This window comes from Microcebus murinus, chromosome 10 (assembly GCF_040939455.1).
Source record: "Microcebus murinus isolate Inina chromosome 10, M.murinus_Inina_mat1.0, whole genome shotgun sequence".
NCBI lineage: Eukaryota > Metazoa > Chordata > Mammalia > Primates > Cheirogaleidae > Microcebus > Microcebus murinus.
The window spans coordinates 100,359,132-100,376,788 of NC_134113.1; the positions used below are offsets into that span (position 1 = coordinate 100,359,132).

A 17,657-nucleotide genomic window follows, 5' to 3' on the forward strand; every position below is an offset into this window, starting at 1 on the left:
AAATCTTGGCAGAGAAAAACTGAATTCCAAAATATTTTCTTATATGCTTTCTGAGTAAAGTATCTTTTAGTTTCCCTACCCTACACAGTGCTTTGTATGCAGTAAGTGGTCATTGTGGCTACAATGATTGTTGATGTGTACTATTTTAGATTCTATTTATTATATTACTAATTTTTGTCCAAAAATTACCTAGTAAATAGTTTCAAATAATCAAGTTCTGGAATCAAAATTAATTTACTTCTGAACTTACAAAGGGAAAAAATATAACTGTTCCATGTTCTTATGAGTTTTGGAAAAAGAAAACAATTTTGGCTAAGAACTGGTACCAAAACATGATTTAACTGCTTACAACATAAGGGGCTTTTGGAAAAGGGCTTTTGGAAAAGTGGTATTTCCTCTATCCATATTCATAGATTAAGGTCAAAATGAAAAAGTACAGAAACTCTGACTCACTTTTCTTTAATCAGGAAGTAGCAATAGGCTCCTTTGGCTATGTAAAATCTCAGAAATATTTCAGTGATCATGTGTTTTACAGTTAGGCTATTTTCACCAAAGCTATTCCTATCATTATTAAACAATTGTTAAATCATCTGATTCAAATATGAGGAAGTCTGTTCTTTGGAATAAATGTTTGACCTATAGCGATACTTTGTGTTTTATGTTTAGCTTAAACATATCTTTCTCAAAAATTGTGATTATATAAGACTGAACTTATTTCCCTGCATTGAGATTCACTTAGGATAATAGATTTTTTAGTGGATTGCTGGAATAGTTGACATTGGATATAAATCTTATATTTTTAAGATCATTTAGGCACTTACATATGTAAGCTAGAGATTACTATTATCAGACATGACTAGAATATGAATATCTGAATTTTCTTGCTAGTTCAAAGTACTATTAGTTATATTCTGTCCTTTGTTTTCCCATAATGAAGAGAAATGTACGTAATTTTGCAGATTTGTTGCATTCTTTGAGCTCCTAGTTGCCAGGGCCTGACAAGTAGTCAGTCAGGAAGAATGCCATATGGTAGAATTGTAATAATAAATACACATAAAATGAGTATGTTAGTGCTTACACAGTGCTGGATTAATAGAGATATATCATCTCTGGGATGGGATTTGATGACAAAATCCCATCAACAAGACTTAGGCCTAAGAAAGTAAAGTGTTTGAAGCAAAATAAACTCTTAGTCAAGTTAGGGGGTGAATGAAAGGGACACTGTGAGGAGCCTCTCCATGCTGTAATCTCTAGGAGAAGGTGGACTTGACCGATTGAGGATTCTGGCTTATCTAGTCCATAATGTTTCTTTAAGCCAGAATGGTGGTAATTATTGATATTAGCAATTGTAAGGATTATTGGTAGCATAAGAGCTTGAAGCCTTAGAGTTCAGTTCAACTCAACAATATTTGTTTGGTGTCTACCACATGCTAGTTGCTATGCTGGGTGTATTAACAAAGTCCTCCCTTCCAGGAATTCATAGTCTGATGGAGGGAACAGATATGTAAATGTTTAATTATTACTTTATTTTAGTACGAGGATATACAGAAAAGCTTTGGGAGCAAAGAAAACGTTGGGACTCTTTATACCTAGAAGAGTAGAAAGACTGGGTCTTCAAGGATGAATAGTAGCTCAGAGAAGGGGGAAGAAGTTTTAGGGAATCCGTGTTTGATATCTGTGGCATAGGACAGCAGTCCCCAACCTTTTTGGCACCATGGACTGGTTTCATGGAAGATTTTTCCAAGGACGGGGGTGGGAGGATTGGGGGATGGGTGGCAGAGCTCTACAGCCTGGTTCTGAACAGGTCCACGGCCCAGGGGTTGGGGACCATGGGCCTAGGAGATTTTGAAATTAATCAAAAAGATAATGAATAAAATGAAAATATAAATATAAATTTAAATGGCCAACAAAGCAGAATAAGTTGTTCCTGGTTATATTTATTAACAACTATGGATTTTTTGCTTCCTAATTTTTAAAAACGTTTATTTACTCTGTTAAATCTCTTGGATTAAAGGAATTTTCCCCTGAAACAAATAAAATTAGGAAGTTATTGTGTAATGAAGAAGATTTTGTCTGACCCTTGGTGAACCTGAGGGTAGTACAGAGCTCAAGATCCCCGTGTGGGAGGACGGGACCTCTGTGGATTTCGGAAGGTCTAATGGCATAACATATGCACTTATTATAAACGAAAACTTTCTAAAAGATTAAATCCATCTTTTAATTTAAAAGTAATACATTCTCATTTATAGTTGGGGAGTACATACTAATTTAAACCATTTTAATTGAGTACATTTTAATTAATTAAGAGATTTTTATTTGTCTGTTAATGGCATTAAGTTTCTAAAGAAGTTAATTTAATTAGAAAGGGGAAGTTTGTTTCTACTGTTTCCCCCAAAATGTTCATGAGTGTTAGTCAGCCATAAAATAGAAACTGCTTCTCATCAACTGTGAACCTTCCAATATTCCCAGGTCACGGGCTCGCTGATTTGTGAGTTGCAGTAAAACCATGTCATATGAAAAGAGCCAGACCAGGGGCCACAGATAACAGTGCTATGTAGGTTCTCAGTGGCCAGCAAAGGTTTTGTTTTCCAAGATTATGTCCGTGTTTGGTCAGTAAAGCTAAGGCAGAGGTGAATGGAAGAACATTACTTTAAAGGCATTAGAGAACATGCCAAAGGAAATCACTTTCAGTGCAAACATTCCAAATGGGGAAGAAGTGCAGAACCAGCATCGAGCTGGCCAGATACAGCCTTCGTTTCCCATCTATGGAGCCAGCGTACAGGCGCGGCTGCCCACACTTGCTGCTGGGAAAGCATGGCTACCGGCCACCGCTGGAAAGCCTCATTCCCTTCCTCTTTCTTTCTCTCCCTCCTTCTTTTCCTTCTTTTTTTCCTTCCTTCTTCCCTCCTCCCACTCATTTCCCCTCTCTCTTTTTTCCATCCTTCCTTTTTTCCTTTTGAGAGTTCACATGAACCTTGGTTTAAAAAGACTAATTCCAAATTAATCAATCAAATATTTAAAAATATTTTTGAATACTTTATTAATTTAATTTGTAAGGCTGGGTGGAGGAAGGGCATATTTTAGAGAAAACAGATTAAGTCAGGAAAAATGACTTTGGCTTACTCATTTAGCCTTGTTAGACCACAAATTCCTCATCAGCGAAATAGGTTGTTGAACTGCACACTTCTTAGCTGGGTTCTGGCTCTAAAATTTCATCTTAGAAATTTCTATCTTTCTGATTTTTAAGTATCTTGCAATCTTTCAGAAGAGTAGTAGCCTTGTGTGCATACTTACTAACCAGATGCTACTAACTAGTCATCAGCAGCATGGTCAAACTTATTAAAGATCGATCTAAATAAATGATACAATAAACCAAGAAATACTATATTTGAACAAATTCTCAAAAACAAGTGTTTACATCAAATATATGATAGATGTTCTTCATCCTTACATTGAGATTACTATTCCACTCATTTGAGAAAGACTTCATGAAAGGAATGGAGTTTGTAGGAATTGAAAAAATTTTGATTTATCCTTAAATGCCCAGAAAGAGATTTGTGTAACTTAACACTGCCTAGTTTCCATGGCTTTCCTAGTAAAAAGAAGGAACTTTGACTGCTTTCCTTGCTGAATACTAAGAAAAAGATTTCCCTATTCTTTCCAGAGGAATTAGAGAAAGAGAGAGAGAGAAAGAAAGAAAGAAAAAAGTGACATCAAATCAGATGTCCTGCATTTTTAACTCTACCTGAGTAATTATGTTTATTGTCCACTTACTAATTATATAGCTATATGTCCTCTTTTTAAAATTTGCACAAATATTATTAGCACAAATCCGTGTTAAATGATTATAAGCTACTGTTCATGATTTGGAATTAAAAGGTATTTTGGATAAAATACGGGACAAATGATAAATATCTTAAGAGAACAGACCAAATAGACATGTTTATTAGGAACATAAACAAGATGGGGTAAATCCCCAAAGAACATCCAAAATGAACTAAGGTACCATGCTACAAATAATAAGAATCTAAGAGTTCCATATGAAAATGTTCTCTTCAGGAACATTAGATATTGCCTCTAATGGTTCCTTAACTAGCCTCTTAAAATTTGACCAGCTTTTGATTTTTCCACTGAAGAAATTAAAAAGAAGAAAATACCATTATCAAATATAATCAGCTTGCTCTCTGGCTTGTTTGTGTACGTACAAAATTCAGACATAAAATCTATTATGGAAATATTGATCTCCTTGATCTTTCTCACAGAATTAAAAGAAAAGTAGAAGATGGGTGTTTTCTTATTTATGTAAGGGGACTATTTCATTACCTGTGGCTTCACACATTGTTTTTTTTCAATTGAGAATTTCCAGAGAATGGCACATAGCAAGGAAGTGCAGCGTTAGTAAACTGTACAACTGTGCCATTGAAAGTCCTGATTAAACAGGAAGAGACGAGTCCTTAGACTGAGGGGGTCATAGCACAGCTTATCATTAGATTATTTAGAGTAAATTTCAACATGTTTTTCCTATTCCTTTTTTTAATTTTTTGAGACAGGGTCTTACTCTGTTTCAAGGGCTAGAGTGCTATTCTTTATTCTACTTCAAGGTCTCTTACCTCCAGGAGAAATGTAGAAACAGTTGAGTTGAGCTTCACGCACCAGGGTACCCTTAAACTTGATCTCTGATTCCGTAGATAGGTGACTAGGAAGCGGTTGGTATGCAGGCGTGACGGGCTGAACAAAGGCTCGAAGCATTGTGAAATTCCAGATGTATACTAATTGGTTGATTTTTAAAAACTAAATATCCTGCTCGTGATCTTTTCTCCTTGTAATTTTTTAAGATTCAGAAGCTATTCCCACTATAACATTTCGGTGCCACAAAAATTTGTACAGCCATATCACATAACTGCAAATTTAGGTTACAATCATTACTTCAAGTTTTAGGATTCTATAAAACCACACCTTCTTTCTTGGTTCTTTTCAAACTTGTCTTTTTCTGTCTTTCCTGCTCTGCTCGCTGCCTGTGTAGGGATGGGCCTCTCACCCAATGGCTTTACAGGAAAACTTGGATTGAAATGTGAGGCTCATGGTTTCTGTCAGCCTGTCAGCTCATCACCTCTCTAAAGCATGGTGATCTCTGGTTTTTATATATCACCACAAGTTGCTTTGATAGACCCTCTTGTGTGGAAGAGTGATAGGTTTGTCCAGGGGTTGGTGGACCTTGGGCCTAAGAGGCAGAAAACTTCACTTGGAATGTGTTCTTTAATGGAAGTCACAGTCCCTTTTTCTAAGTGGAATGTAGCTCAAGTTGCAAAACTATTTTAGGAGAAAAAAATTAGGCCCAGTTCTACATTTTATCTTGGTGCCACCTGTCAGTAGCCAGAGCTGTTGGTAAATCTGCTTTTTTCCCTCATTGGCTATTTAAATTTTATGTTCAAACTGTTACCTGGGATGAAAAGAGTTATTTCAAAATGATCCCATTTCATGGCTGGGCACGGTGGCTCATGCCTGTAATCCTAGCACTCTGGGAGGCCGAGGCGGGTGGATTGCTCGAGGTCAGGAGTTCGAAACCAGCCTGAGCAACAGCGAGACCCCATCTCTACTATAAATAGAAAGAAATTAATTGGCCAACTAATTAATATATATAGATAAAATTAGCCGAGCATGGTGGCGCATGCCTGTAGTCCCAGCTACTCGGGAGGCTGAGGCAGGAGGATTGCTTGAGCCCAGGAGTGTGAGGTTGCTAGGCTGATGGAAGGAAGGAAGGAAGGAAGGAAGGAAGGAAGGAAGGAAGGAAGGAAGGAAGGAAGGAAGGAAGGAAGGGAGGGAAGGAGGGAGGGAGGGAGGGAGGGAGGGAGGGAGGGAGGGAGGGGAAGGAAGGGAAAGGAAGGAGGGAGAAGGAAGGAAGGAGAAGGAAGGAAGGAAGGAAGGAAGGAAGGAAGGAAGGAAGGAAGGAAGGAAGGAAGGAAGGAAGGAAGGAAGGAAGGCAGGCAGGCAGGCAGGCAGGCAGGCAGGCAGGCAGGCAGGCAGGCAGACCCAAAATGATCCCATTTCAATTTTAAAACCATATTGCTTTAGAGGTAAATAGTTGAATCCCAAAGAAGTCTCCACAATATCTTAAATAATTACTGCAAACCTAGTCTTTCCTTCATTCTGCTTTGACAGTTGAAAGATGTTTTCATAGCATTTTTCCTTCCTAAGTCTGCATTTCAGTTATCTCATGGCAATGACAATGTCAAACTGCTTTTCTATTTGTATCGACAGTTTCCTTGGTGTCCCACCCTTATGAAAACCTAGTTCCTTATGTCAGATGCACAACATTAAAAAGACACCCAAAATATTTATATTAATAGATCTACTGATGAAATAATAATGGCTGGTTTTTCCTCTGCCACTTAGCCTCAGGCTTCTGAGTTATGCTGTGTTTTCTCCCTTGCTACTGCCTTTCTTCTTTGATAGTTTTGGAAAACTCAGTCTCCACAGAAGGAAAATTTTCACTGTAACCAAAAAAAAAAAAAAACTAAGATTAAAGCCACCAAGGCTCACAAATAGATTTATTAAGCTGTTGAATGTCAATGATCCAGTCTGCTATTACTTACAAGGACATGAGGGTGGAGGGGTTGGGGTGTGGGAATCTGTGGGGAATCAGAAGGAATTAGTGTTGGTGGACTGGGGGCTACTTGAACATGAAGTTTTGAGAAACATATTTAATGATCTTGAGGTGAAAGAATTTTGTTTTGATGTAAAAGCTTTCATAGCACATAGGCTTCAGAATTCAGATGTTCTCAAAAAAAAAAAAGAATTGTTAATGTATTAAGGAGGAATATGTATATGTTTTTCTGTCTTAAGAGGCTAGAATGGTCCTTTGCAAGAAAAACCTGGGAGCTTTCTTTTACTTTTTCACCCTTCACATGTAAGATAAAGATTTCTGACAGACCAATAATGGCAAAAACAAAGTTTAAAGCCCCATTGCCACCTTTTGGCAAGTTAATAATCCAGATTCATAAGCTTCCTCTTAAGATGTCTGCTTAAAATAGCACTAAAAGGCACCTTGTACCTTTTGATATCTGAATCATTACTGACAAGAAACAGAAATTCCATGCCCAGACATTCATTGGTCAGGTTAGTGGGGGAAAAGGTGTAGTTAGAATATCACAGCTGTTTTAATCACAAAATAATATTATTATAATTAAATTTTTTAAAGTTTCTCTTTTAAAACATATCTGTTGGGTTTTGTTGCTATATCATACTATTGCTATTATTTTCAATGAAGATTTCAAAAATGTACATGTGGTTAATGCATTATTCATATGATTAATGCCACCAGACCCTCAACTGGATATTTCTACATGTACTTTGTAACTGTTTCAGCCTTTGCTATGTAGAGAGGCACGTACTAAAGTATGCAACTTCGTGCCTAATAGGTATAATGTACACTGGGTGGTGAGCACACATAACTTTGTCTCAAGCAGTACAAAAGCAATCCATGTAACTAAAACATTTGTATCCCTACAATATTCTGAAATAAAGAATAAAAAAATAAAGTATGTAACTTATTTGAAAATTATTAAATGAATCAATAGCAGCTATACTATACCACATTTTCTTTCATTACTAAATGATTAAATCATAGTCATATCTAATCTTTCAACAGTTGTAAATTTTCTGTACATTTTGAAGCCAGAGAGTTATTACTAAATTTTATTTTTTTCAGGGCCCTATCCCTAACCTACAGCTTATAAATCCAATTTTTCAGCTAACATATTCTTGGGAGAAGAAGGGAAGAAGGTTTCTAGACATAATTTGGACATCAGGTTTCTAAATATTTAAAAATGAAGATGAAATGCGTTTAGGAAATGTGCAAATGGAGTTTAGAAACAACGATGTCTCAAAGCCAGGAAGTTTAGAAATTCTGGTTTCATTTTCAATCTGTATTCATTTGTTTAAAGAAGAATTTACCAAATGCCTATTGTGTTCAGGTTGCTATGTTTTTAAGGAAAACTCACTTTATTGGATATGTGTCTGTGTGTGTGTGTGTACATGTGTGTCTGCATATATAAACCATTACAGATTTCTCCATGGACTTAACAAATTCCAATGCTAGACTTTTAAAATTTAACTCCAATGATTGGTTTTATTTATTTAATAATTATTGAACAAATTAATTCAATACATAAATTATGTATTTTCATTTAAAATGGAAAGGGAATTTCTCTCTGTTTTGTAGTTTTGAAGATGCTGATAATTTCTTTGGTATGTTTTTTGCAGTATCCATTTATGGAATTTGGTTTTATGATAAAGAAGAATGCCAGAGAATTGCAGAGCTTATGAAAAAGTAAGTGCTCAAAGGCTGAGTATTTTTAGGGCCTGGTGCTTTTGTTTATATTTCTAAATGTATGTAATTACACTATAATCTTAACAACTATATATTGCTATATAGATCTCTTATAGCAATCTTTTTCCACAGTGGTCAGAAAAACATTTAATATTACTTAATAAATGAAAAATAGACATAAGAAATGACTCGCTACATTTTCAGTAGGTAAGATTTATCATCTAGAGTGACTCAACTCATTTTTTTCTGCCTGGGTGAAATATATATGAGTTGTTCCAGATGGCAGTTTTCTTTAATATTTTCCTCATTTGTACATTAGCAGTTTTCGCTTTGAAAAGTTATCAGCGTGTCTGTCAGTAAAAAGAACATTCACAGCCATCCTAAAAGGCTGCTCCATATTCTCTTAACCCTTTGCTTTCCTTCCTCCCTCAAGTGCTTTCCTTAACTCTGTGTGTGTATGTGTGTGTGTATGTGTGTGTATGTGTGTATATACGTGTGTGTATGTATGTGTGCATGTGTGTATGTATGTGTGTATGTATGTGTGTATGTGTGTATGTGTATGTGTGTGTATGTGTGTGTATGTGTGTATGTGTGTATGTATGTGTGTGTATGTGTGTATGTATGTGTATGTGTGTGTGTATGTGTGTATGTGTGTGTGTATGTGTGTGTATGTGTGTGTGTGTATGTATGTGTGTGTGTATGTGTGTGTGTGTTTGTAGGAGCTCAAATTTCCTCCCATGTCTCAAACACTGAATTCTTAGGATAGTCTTTATTTTTAATCCCTTTGGAAACTGCAGAGTTATTATTAGCTTAGTGATCAGTAGACTCTCTCTTTTGTTTCCAGTCTCTTATTTTTAATCTCATGATACCTTGTGATTTGTCCCATTCTGCATTTTGGGAAACTTTAAAATTACTGTCTGACTTTCAGCTCTCGGTGTCCTGATTGCATTGAAAGGAGGCCTAGGTACGCTTGCTTTCTGCTCTGCAGGTGGTTGACTCTTTTATCAGTTGCTGAGGCCCAGGGCTGCTCACTGGGAGGCAGTTATTTCCCTGCTATTTATGGGGATGGGAAAGAGCCTCAGAATGGAATGAGTCTCCCACACGTGCTGTGTCTCAACCTGGGACTGGCTCAGCCAAGCACACAGGGTGGCTGCTGCCGCCTGGGGTGCGACAGTGCAGCCGCCTGCAGGAGAATCCACTTCCACTTTCAAATCCTGAGGTATTGGGATGGCTAGAGTGGCCCAAGAAAATGAAACGTGGGGAGCACCTTCTTACAAATAAGGTTAATTCCTGAAAATCTAGCTTGTGATACCTAATTTTAGGTAACTAGCTCAAGTTGCAGATGGTGATTAAGTGTATTCAAACTGGTATTTACCATAACAACTAGTTCCTAGAGCATTCGTGTTATTGTAACTTGTGCAGTGGATAATAATAGCAGGATTTCATACAGATTTAAAAATGCCCTATAGTTCAGCCAAGAGGCCATGTTAAAATTGTCAGCATTCTGCAGTAATTACTTAACAGCTCAGGCAGGAAATTGATTATTTACTAGCAGTAAGTAGCTGATTTGTGTGGATTCAGACCCTTTCCCCAGTTAGAATGAAATCTCTCAGAAAATTCTCAGATCTTTTTTACTGTAAACTTTATGGCAATAATAAAAGAATTTGAGCTGAAAAGTCAAAGCACACAAAGGGAAAATGTATTTTCCTCGATATCACCTAGCGGAATACAGGAGCAATCTGGTCTGTCTTCCAGATTGTTGTCAGGGCAGCTAAAGAATTCCTCATTGCTGTAAGTGGCTTTTTAAAAGGTCTGTCTTCCTAGAGTTAGAATGGAATCTTCACTATGTTTTTAAACTGCCAGAGAACTACAGGATTCGAGTTGCTGGAATCAACCTTGCTTTGATTTCAAGGCACTCCATAATGGGGCGGTGCGGGGCTGGGGTTCCGTGTGGAGGGGATCTCTATTTGCCGTTCAGTTTCCTTGATGTTGGAGAACTCTAAATTGGATTTCCTCAGCAATTAATGATAGCATCCATTCAAATACACTGCATAAGGAGTTGGCAAACTTTCTTCTGAAAGGGACCAGATAGTGAATATTTTAGGCTTTGCAGTCCAAAGGATCTCTGTTGCTACTACTCACCTCTGCCCTTGTAGTGTGAGAGCAGCTATAAACAATACATCAACAAGTGAGCATGACTGTGTTTCTAACTTTCTTTACAGAAGCAGGTGGGGCCGGATTACAGTTTGCCGGCCCCTGCACTAGTGAACTCAAGTGAACTCAGGACCTCGGCTCCCTTTTTAATTCCTTAAATTCTGAAGCAGTCTTAATTGCTAATAGGGTTGTAGCAGGATGAAAACAACTGGGTGAGAAATAGGATGGGTTTAACCATTTCTGTTGAACTGGTTTTTCTTGTGTGGCCGTTCTCCTTCCGTTTTTCAGCCTAACGCAGTATGAGCAGCTGAAAGCCCACCAGGGAGTGGGGGCAGGGCTCTCCCCAGTGACCCTCAGTTCAGGAGAGGGCACAGAAGTAGACATCTTGCGCATGCTCACCAAGGCCAAAGATGAATACACAAAGGTGAGTTTTTGCCCTTCCTTGTGATGCACACTTAAATTCCACAGTAGGATTATTGTTGTTGAAAAGGCCCGAATCCTTTGATTTGGTTTGAATTCTTTCCATCAAATATAATTGAAAATAAAATCTTTATTTGCTCCTACTAGGCTAAAGAAAACTGTTCACTTTTAAGTGCATTAAAAGGTAGCCTGAGAAATCAACAGCCTTGATATATACAAACAGCATCCAGTTAGAAGATTTACCAGAAGAGGAGACCCCATTTATAGTAACAACAAATGAATATAAAATTCTTTGTAATAAAATTCACAAGAAATGGGCAAGATCTGTATGAGGAAAATGTTTAAAAACTTCTAAAAGGCATAAAAATAGATCTGAACAGATGGAAAGATATGCCCTGTTCTTGAATAAGAAGATTCAACATAAAGTTCTCAGTTCTCCTTAAATCTATAAATTTAACATCTCCCTAAACAAATACCACTGGTTTCTTTTCCCCTTCCTCCTCCTTCCTCTTCTTTTTCCTCTTCCTTTTCCTCTTCTTTTATTCTCCCTGGACCGACAGGTTGATGAAAAGGTCTGTGTGGAGAGATGTGCGAGAAGGAGCAGCTGGGACACCCTGGCGAGGAAGAGTGATGTTGGCAGTGTTTGTCCACGGGCAGCTGGGGGCCGACTGGTGGGGGGTGGAGCGAGCTCTACGTGGTGCTACAACATTGGAGCCTGGACATTGAAAGCAGTGTGGTGCTGGTGGCACTGATACGTAAACAGCAAGATTCTAAGTCTAGAATCAGACTCGAGTACATATGAATCAGGGTATGATAAAGGCAATAATCTCAAATCAGCTATTTGAATGAATTCCTAAATAAGTGGTGTTTGGGCAACTGGTGGCCATTTCGAAAAATACAAAATCAAATCTGTACCTCTTCTAACACAGCATAAACCTTGAAAAAAAAAAAATAAAAAAAAAATAAAATCTGTACCTCACACCATATACCAGGATAAATTCCAAATGTGTTAGAAATTTAAATCTAAAAATATAACCAATATAATAAAGAATAAGAAAACTTGCACGGATTTCTCTGTAATCTAGGAAAAGAGAAATCTTCCTAACTATGCCTTCAAACCCAAAAGCAATTAATTCAACTACATAAAAATTTTAAAAAATACTTTACAAGGTTTAAAAACAACACAAGCAAAATAAAAAGATATAAAATTAATTCAGAAAAATATTTACAACAAAATAACAGGAAGAGGGTTAATTTTTGTATTTTAGAAAGAGCTCCTAAAAATTCAGAAGTATAAGATTAACACTCCCTAGAGAAATGGGCAAAAAATAAAATTAAGAAGAAAGAAGAAAATAAAAATCCTAGAATTTAGAAACTAGCTGAAATAAATATATATAACTGAATATTATATTGTGACATAATTACTTAGAAAAAAACTAGACAAACTTCAAAACCCAGTGTTTGAATTAAACACTCTTAGTGGATTACATTTTAAAGACAAAAAGAACTACAAGAAATTATAAACTAGGCCGGGCGCTGTGGCTCACGCCTGTAATCCTAGCTCTTGGGAGGCCGAGGCGGGCGGATTGCTCAAGGTCAGGAGTTCAAAACCAGCCTGAGCAAGAGTGAGACCCCGTCTCTACTATAAATAGAAAGAAATTAATTGGCCAACTGATATATATATATAAAAAAAAAATTAGCCGGGCATGGTGGCGCATGCCTGTAGTCCCAGCTACTCGGGAGGCTGAGGCAGAAGGATCACTCGAGCCCAGGAGTTTGAGGTTGCTGTGAGCTAGGCTGACGCCATGGCACTCACTCTAGCCTGGGCAACAAAGTGAGACTCTGTCTCAAAAAAAAAAAAAAAAAAAAAAAAAAGAAATTATAAACTTTACTCAGTGGTTTTATTGTTATTAGTAATGTTGACATTGTCCTTTTTCAACTGATATGGACATAATAAATAAGAAATTATATAAATGTGGTTAGAACCAAAACCTTACTGTAAGAGAAAAAAATCAAATCAATTAAATTAAAACTGTATAATTTTAAGTGGAAATATCAGAATTAGTTCATCTTTGGTTTCTTAACTATAGAAACAAAAAATATAAAGACTTCCTAACTCTTGCCCCAAAGAGACATAGAAGTAAATGACAACTCAGTAGCAATAAGCACTTATATCACCCAGATTATTATTTCTAAATATTATTTCCTCCTAAAAAATATCAGGGCTCTTTAAAGAAATTTATGATAACAGGTCTGGGATAGTAAAGTCAGACTAATAGGGTCATGTGAAAAGGACACAGTGATCATTAAAGGACCACTGACCAAGGCATCAGATTCTAACATCAATGGGAATGACTGCAATGGTTTGAAACATGTTAAATATGTAAAGTCTATGAATACATGGTGATGAGAGGGAGGGAGCAAGCAAGCTGAAAATAGAATACAAAACAAAACATAATCATTGGTTATCCTTTGAAGGTGCTGAGGCACCAGCTCCTTCCTCTGAAAATTGCTAATTAATGAGACTAGGTTAAGCATTTATCCTGCCTACCCAGAGTGGACTGTATTTCAGAGTAACCAGACAGCCCTGGTCAGTGCGGGGAAGGTCTTCGCTACCAAATAATTCCAGCCAGTGAATGTAGAGGGCGTAACAGAGCTTAAAACACGCTAGTAAAATGCCGGACTCCGGCAGTGGTCTTCAGTGAGGCCGTGCATGGCAAAGGTGGTGCTCGCCTGGCTGCGGGAGGGCCGGGCCAGGTAACCAGGCGCCACGGCCTCCTGATGTGGCGCGATATGGAATGTGTGCCACACCTGAGATACTCTTGCCCAAAGGCAGATCCTGAAACTGAGCCTTGAGCTTTACCTTTCTGATTTACAGAAGGTGAATGGGGGGGGGGTGGAAAAACTGATGCCACAAGGGAGCAATCAGAACAACCCTAAATGAAGTGGAACACACAGACAGCTGACCAGGTCTCTCTAAAATACCTTTGCCTTGATAGACCGTGAGCTTCTAGAGTACAAGGAACTGTCTATCCCTGGTCGTGTTTAGAGTGCCTGACATGTGGTGGTGCAGAGCAAAGGAGGGAAGGAGCCGGGTGAGAGCAAGCACAGCTTCACCACCTTTCCATCGCAGGGCCTGACACAGATCCCTGACCACGGCCCCAGACCATAGCAGCTTTTTCTGTATTATGTTTTTAATTTTTAAAATTCTTCAGAATTCATTGAAAGGTTTCCTAGTAACTTGGCAACTAGTCAAATAATTAGACAATTATACTTTATTAATTGTACTGTAGTAGGTTCATTAGAGATTAATCTTTAAAAGGTGACAATTCTGCCCTCTAGAAACTTAAGTTCTATGAAGACAACATAACAGGGATAAGTAAATAATAAATATAAATGTTAAACAAAAATTATTTTCTTTCCCTCTCTCCTCTCAACATACACATGCGTGCACACACACTGTGTTGTTTACATTTTTTATCTTCTGTATGTTATAATGTTTTGACATTTTAAAGACCTTTCTGGCTGGGGAGACCACCTCTCTCTGGACATTCAGTTCTTAGTGACCACAAAGGGCTCGGCCTGGAGTAGGCCTTTCATGCTCAGACTGACCATGCAGAGCTGGCCTCCTCCGGCCCATACTAGTCCTCTGCCTCAGGCATCCCGCCCAGCCCGGCCAGACACCAGGGCTCTAGGGACCAGCCCTGTTCCTTAGAGCCTGCTGGAGGTATTCAAGACTAGCCCAGCTTCAGCTTACCACGCCCTGTCTTGCCTTTCCAAGGAAATCCCAATAAAGGCTCTAGCCTAGGCTTTTCCTTGCTCCTGACCACCTGGTCACTTCCACGTGTGGCCCTGCATGGTGTACGTGCCTCTTGTTTCCAGTACCTGTGAGTATAATAGACTTTGTTTTCCTCAGACTCCCCTGTGTCTCCTCTGTGGCCCCACCTGACTGTCACATAAGAGAACACATGAACACACACACACACACATACTCAGAAACATACATGGTTTTGAAGATTTAATTTAGGTCATTACTTTATACTATACCTACAACTTGAAATAGTTTGCCCTTCATTTTGTTTATTCTTCAGAATCTATTATATGTATCCTTCAAGGCCCAGTAAAAATGTCACTTTACATGGAGTTTTCCCACGTAAAATTAATTCTTCCCAATGAACTCCCCAGTCTATGACTATTTAGAACTTATTTTGTTCATTTATTACATTTAAGTAAACATCTCTCACTATACTGTAAGCTCAGTTAAAACAATGTTCTATTCATCTTTATGCCCTGACAGATTTGTTGTACTGTTGACATGAAATGCAAATGTTTAATTAGTGTATAGACTGTGCTTTTCTGTAAAAATCAAATACATGTTGTTATATGCATAATGTCAGTTGCTCCCACCATGAGGTAAATAATGAAAGAAATGATTCCTCTGCCATTAACAGCCAGATTACTCTGTTAGCAACTTTTAAGTATACAATATGTTATTATCTATAGTCATCATGATGTACAGTAGACCTCTTGAACTTGTGACTCCTGTCGAACTGGAATTTTGTATCCTTTGGTCAGCATCTCCCCAATCTTCTCCTCTCCCTCAGCTCCTGGCAACCACCAATCTACTCTCTGCTCCTGTGAGTTTGACTTTTTTGGATTCCACATATAAGTGAGATCATGCAGTATTTGTCTTTCTGTGCCTGGTTATTTTGCTTAACATAATGTCCTCTAGGTCCACCTATGTTGTTGTAAATGACAGGGTTTCCTTCTTTAACGCTGCATAGCGTTCCGTTGTGTAAGCTCAGTGCCACAAATTTCTTTGTCTATTCATCTGTTGATGGACACTTAGGTTGATTTCATATCTTGGCTATTGTAAATAATGCCGCAGTGTACATAGGGATGCTGATATCTCTTCAAAATGTTGATTTTATTTCCTTTGGATAAATACCCAGAAGTGGGATTGGTGTATCATATGGTAGTTCTATTTTTAATTTTCTGAGGAACCTCCATACTGTTTTCCATAATGGATATGGCAATTTACATTCCTACCAACAATGTACAAGGGTTCCCTTTTTTCTACATCCTCACCAACATTTAATGTGTCACCTTTTGATAGTAGACATCCTACTGTGAAGTTTGAGGTGATATCTCATTGTGGTTTTAATTTGCATTTCCCTGATAATTAGTGATGTTGAGTATTTTTTCAAATACCTGTTGGCCATTTGGTGTGTCTTCTTTTGAAAAATGTCTATTCAGGTCCTTTGCCCATTTTTAAATCAGGTTGTTATCTTATGATTGACTTGAATTCCTTATATATTTTGGATATTAACCCCTTATCAGATATATGATGTGCAGTTATTTTCTTCCATTCCACGGGTTGTCTCTTCACTCTGCTGTTTCCTTTGCTGTGCAGAAGCTTTTTAGTTTGATATAATCCCATTTGCGTTTGCTGCCTGTCTTTGGGGTCATAGCCAAAAAAGCTTTGCCTGGACCAATGTCATGGAGCTTTTCCCCTATGTTTTCTTCTAGTAGTTTTATAACTTCAAGTCTTATGTTTAAATCTCTATAGAATTCTTAAATTTATGAAAATCCCAAGAAGTAGTAAAACTAAGAAAAATTTTGAGCTATCGGTATATGATATTGGTAAGTGAAGACTAGTGACACCAGATACAACTTTTTGTAGGAAGTTAATAAAATAATTTGAAAACCTTATTTTGGCCAATATTTTATGAATTCTCCCCTGAGAAATAACTTTCTATGAATCAGCCTTAAAGCAGCAATGATGTTAATTTGCACTTCATTCTTCTTTAACCTTCTTCCTATTCAGTTTCTAATTGAGGTGCAAGTGAACAATAAAATAACCAAAGCTCAGTGAGAAAAGGAACCAGGGCCATAAATGAACTACAGGCTACAGTTAAACTTGGAGTATTCAGAAGTGGACTGTTTTGTGTTTTGTGGTTTAAGACAAGAGTTAACAGTTCTTTCCTGAATATAGTTATAACTCATTTACGAAGTTATGGAAATTAAGCGTCTTTTGCTATTGAGTGAAAAAAATTTTTAAAGTATAAAAAAGATATCTACTTTTTGTACTTTTACTGTGTTTTCTTTCACACTATCCTTTAGGCATAGATACATATATTTGTGTTTGTGTGTGATAAAATGAGGATTATGTGACATAGTTTTTGAAGTTTTAAAAGAATCCATGATTCACTTTTTTGGAAAACTGTTTTTTTCACAAGTATTTTAAAGATATGTTGGTGTAGAGCAGCATAGAAAATTAAACAACTGGAAAACAAGCTACAAACTATTGAGATGGATGATTAATTCTGAGCAATTTGATAAGAGGGAACAATTCTTACATAAAAGCATGGCTTTGTACATGGGTAGATAGACAGCTGTAGTGACATAGAAAACAGCTTCTAGAGATACATTTGCATTAGCAGAAGCTGTCAGGGTTATGCATATCAAGAGACAAAGCAGCCTCTTGGCCTACATGAATATGCGCAGAGGGAAGGTGGGAAAAATCCATTTTTCTTTGCTTGAAATTCAGTGTTCTTGAACATAGAAAACAAAGAAGTACAGAAGAGGTGATTCAGTGAAAGTTAAGCATCCACTTTCTTTTAAATAGCAAGGGGAAGTTAAAGGCTTTTCATGCTACAATTTTGTAAGGGACCATATCGTAGGCTGCGTTCTTGTCTTGCTTCTTCATTTCTTGGAAAGCCAGGCCAGTGGCTCCATGCAGCCATACCATTAA

General features: G+C 37.5%; 1 protein-coding gene across 3 annotated transcripts in view; it reads left to right on the top strand.

Annotated features, from left to right (window-relative positions):
* The window catches only part of DCP1B (decapping mRNA 1B), a 59,673-nt gene that overhangs the window by 32,972 nt on the left and 9,044 nt on the right, over window positions 1-17,657 (top strand). For all 3 annotated transcript variants that reach the window (XM_076007802.1, XM_012747233.3, XM_076007803.1), the window contains 2 exons: window positions 8,263-8,329; window positions 10,772-10,907. In XM_076007802.1, the coding sequence (XP_075863917.1) occupies window positions 8,263-8,329; window positions 10,772-10,907 (203 nt within the window). The remainder of the gene's footprint in view (window positions 1-8,262; window positions 8,330-10,771; window positions 10,908-17,657) is intronic.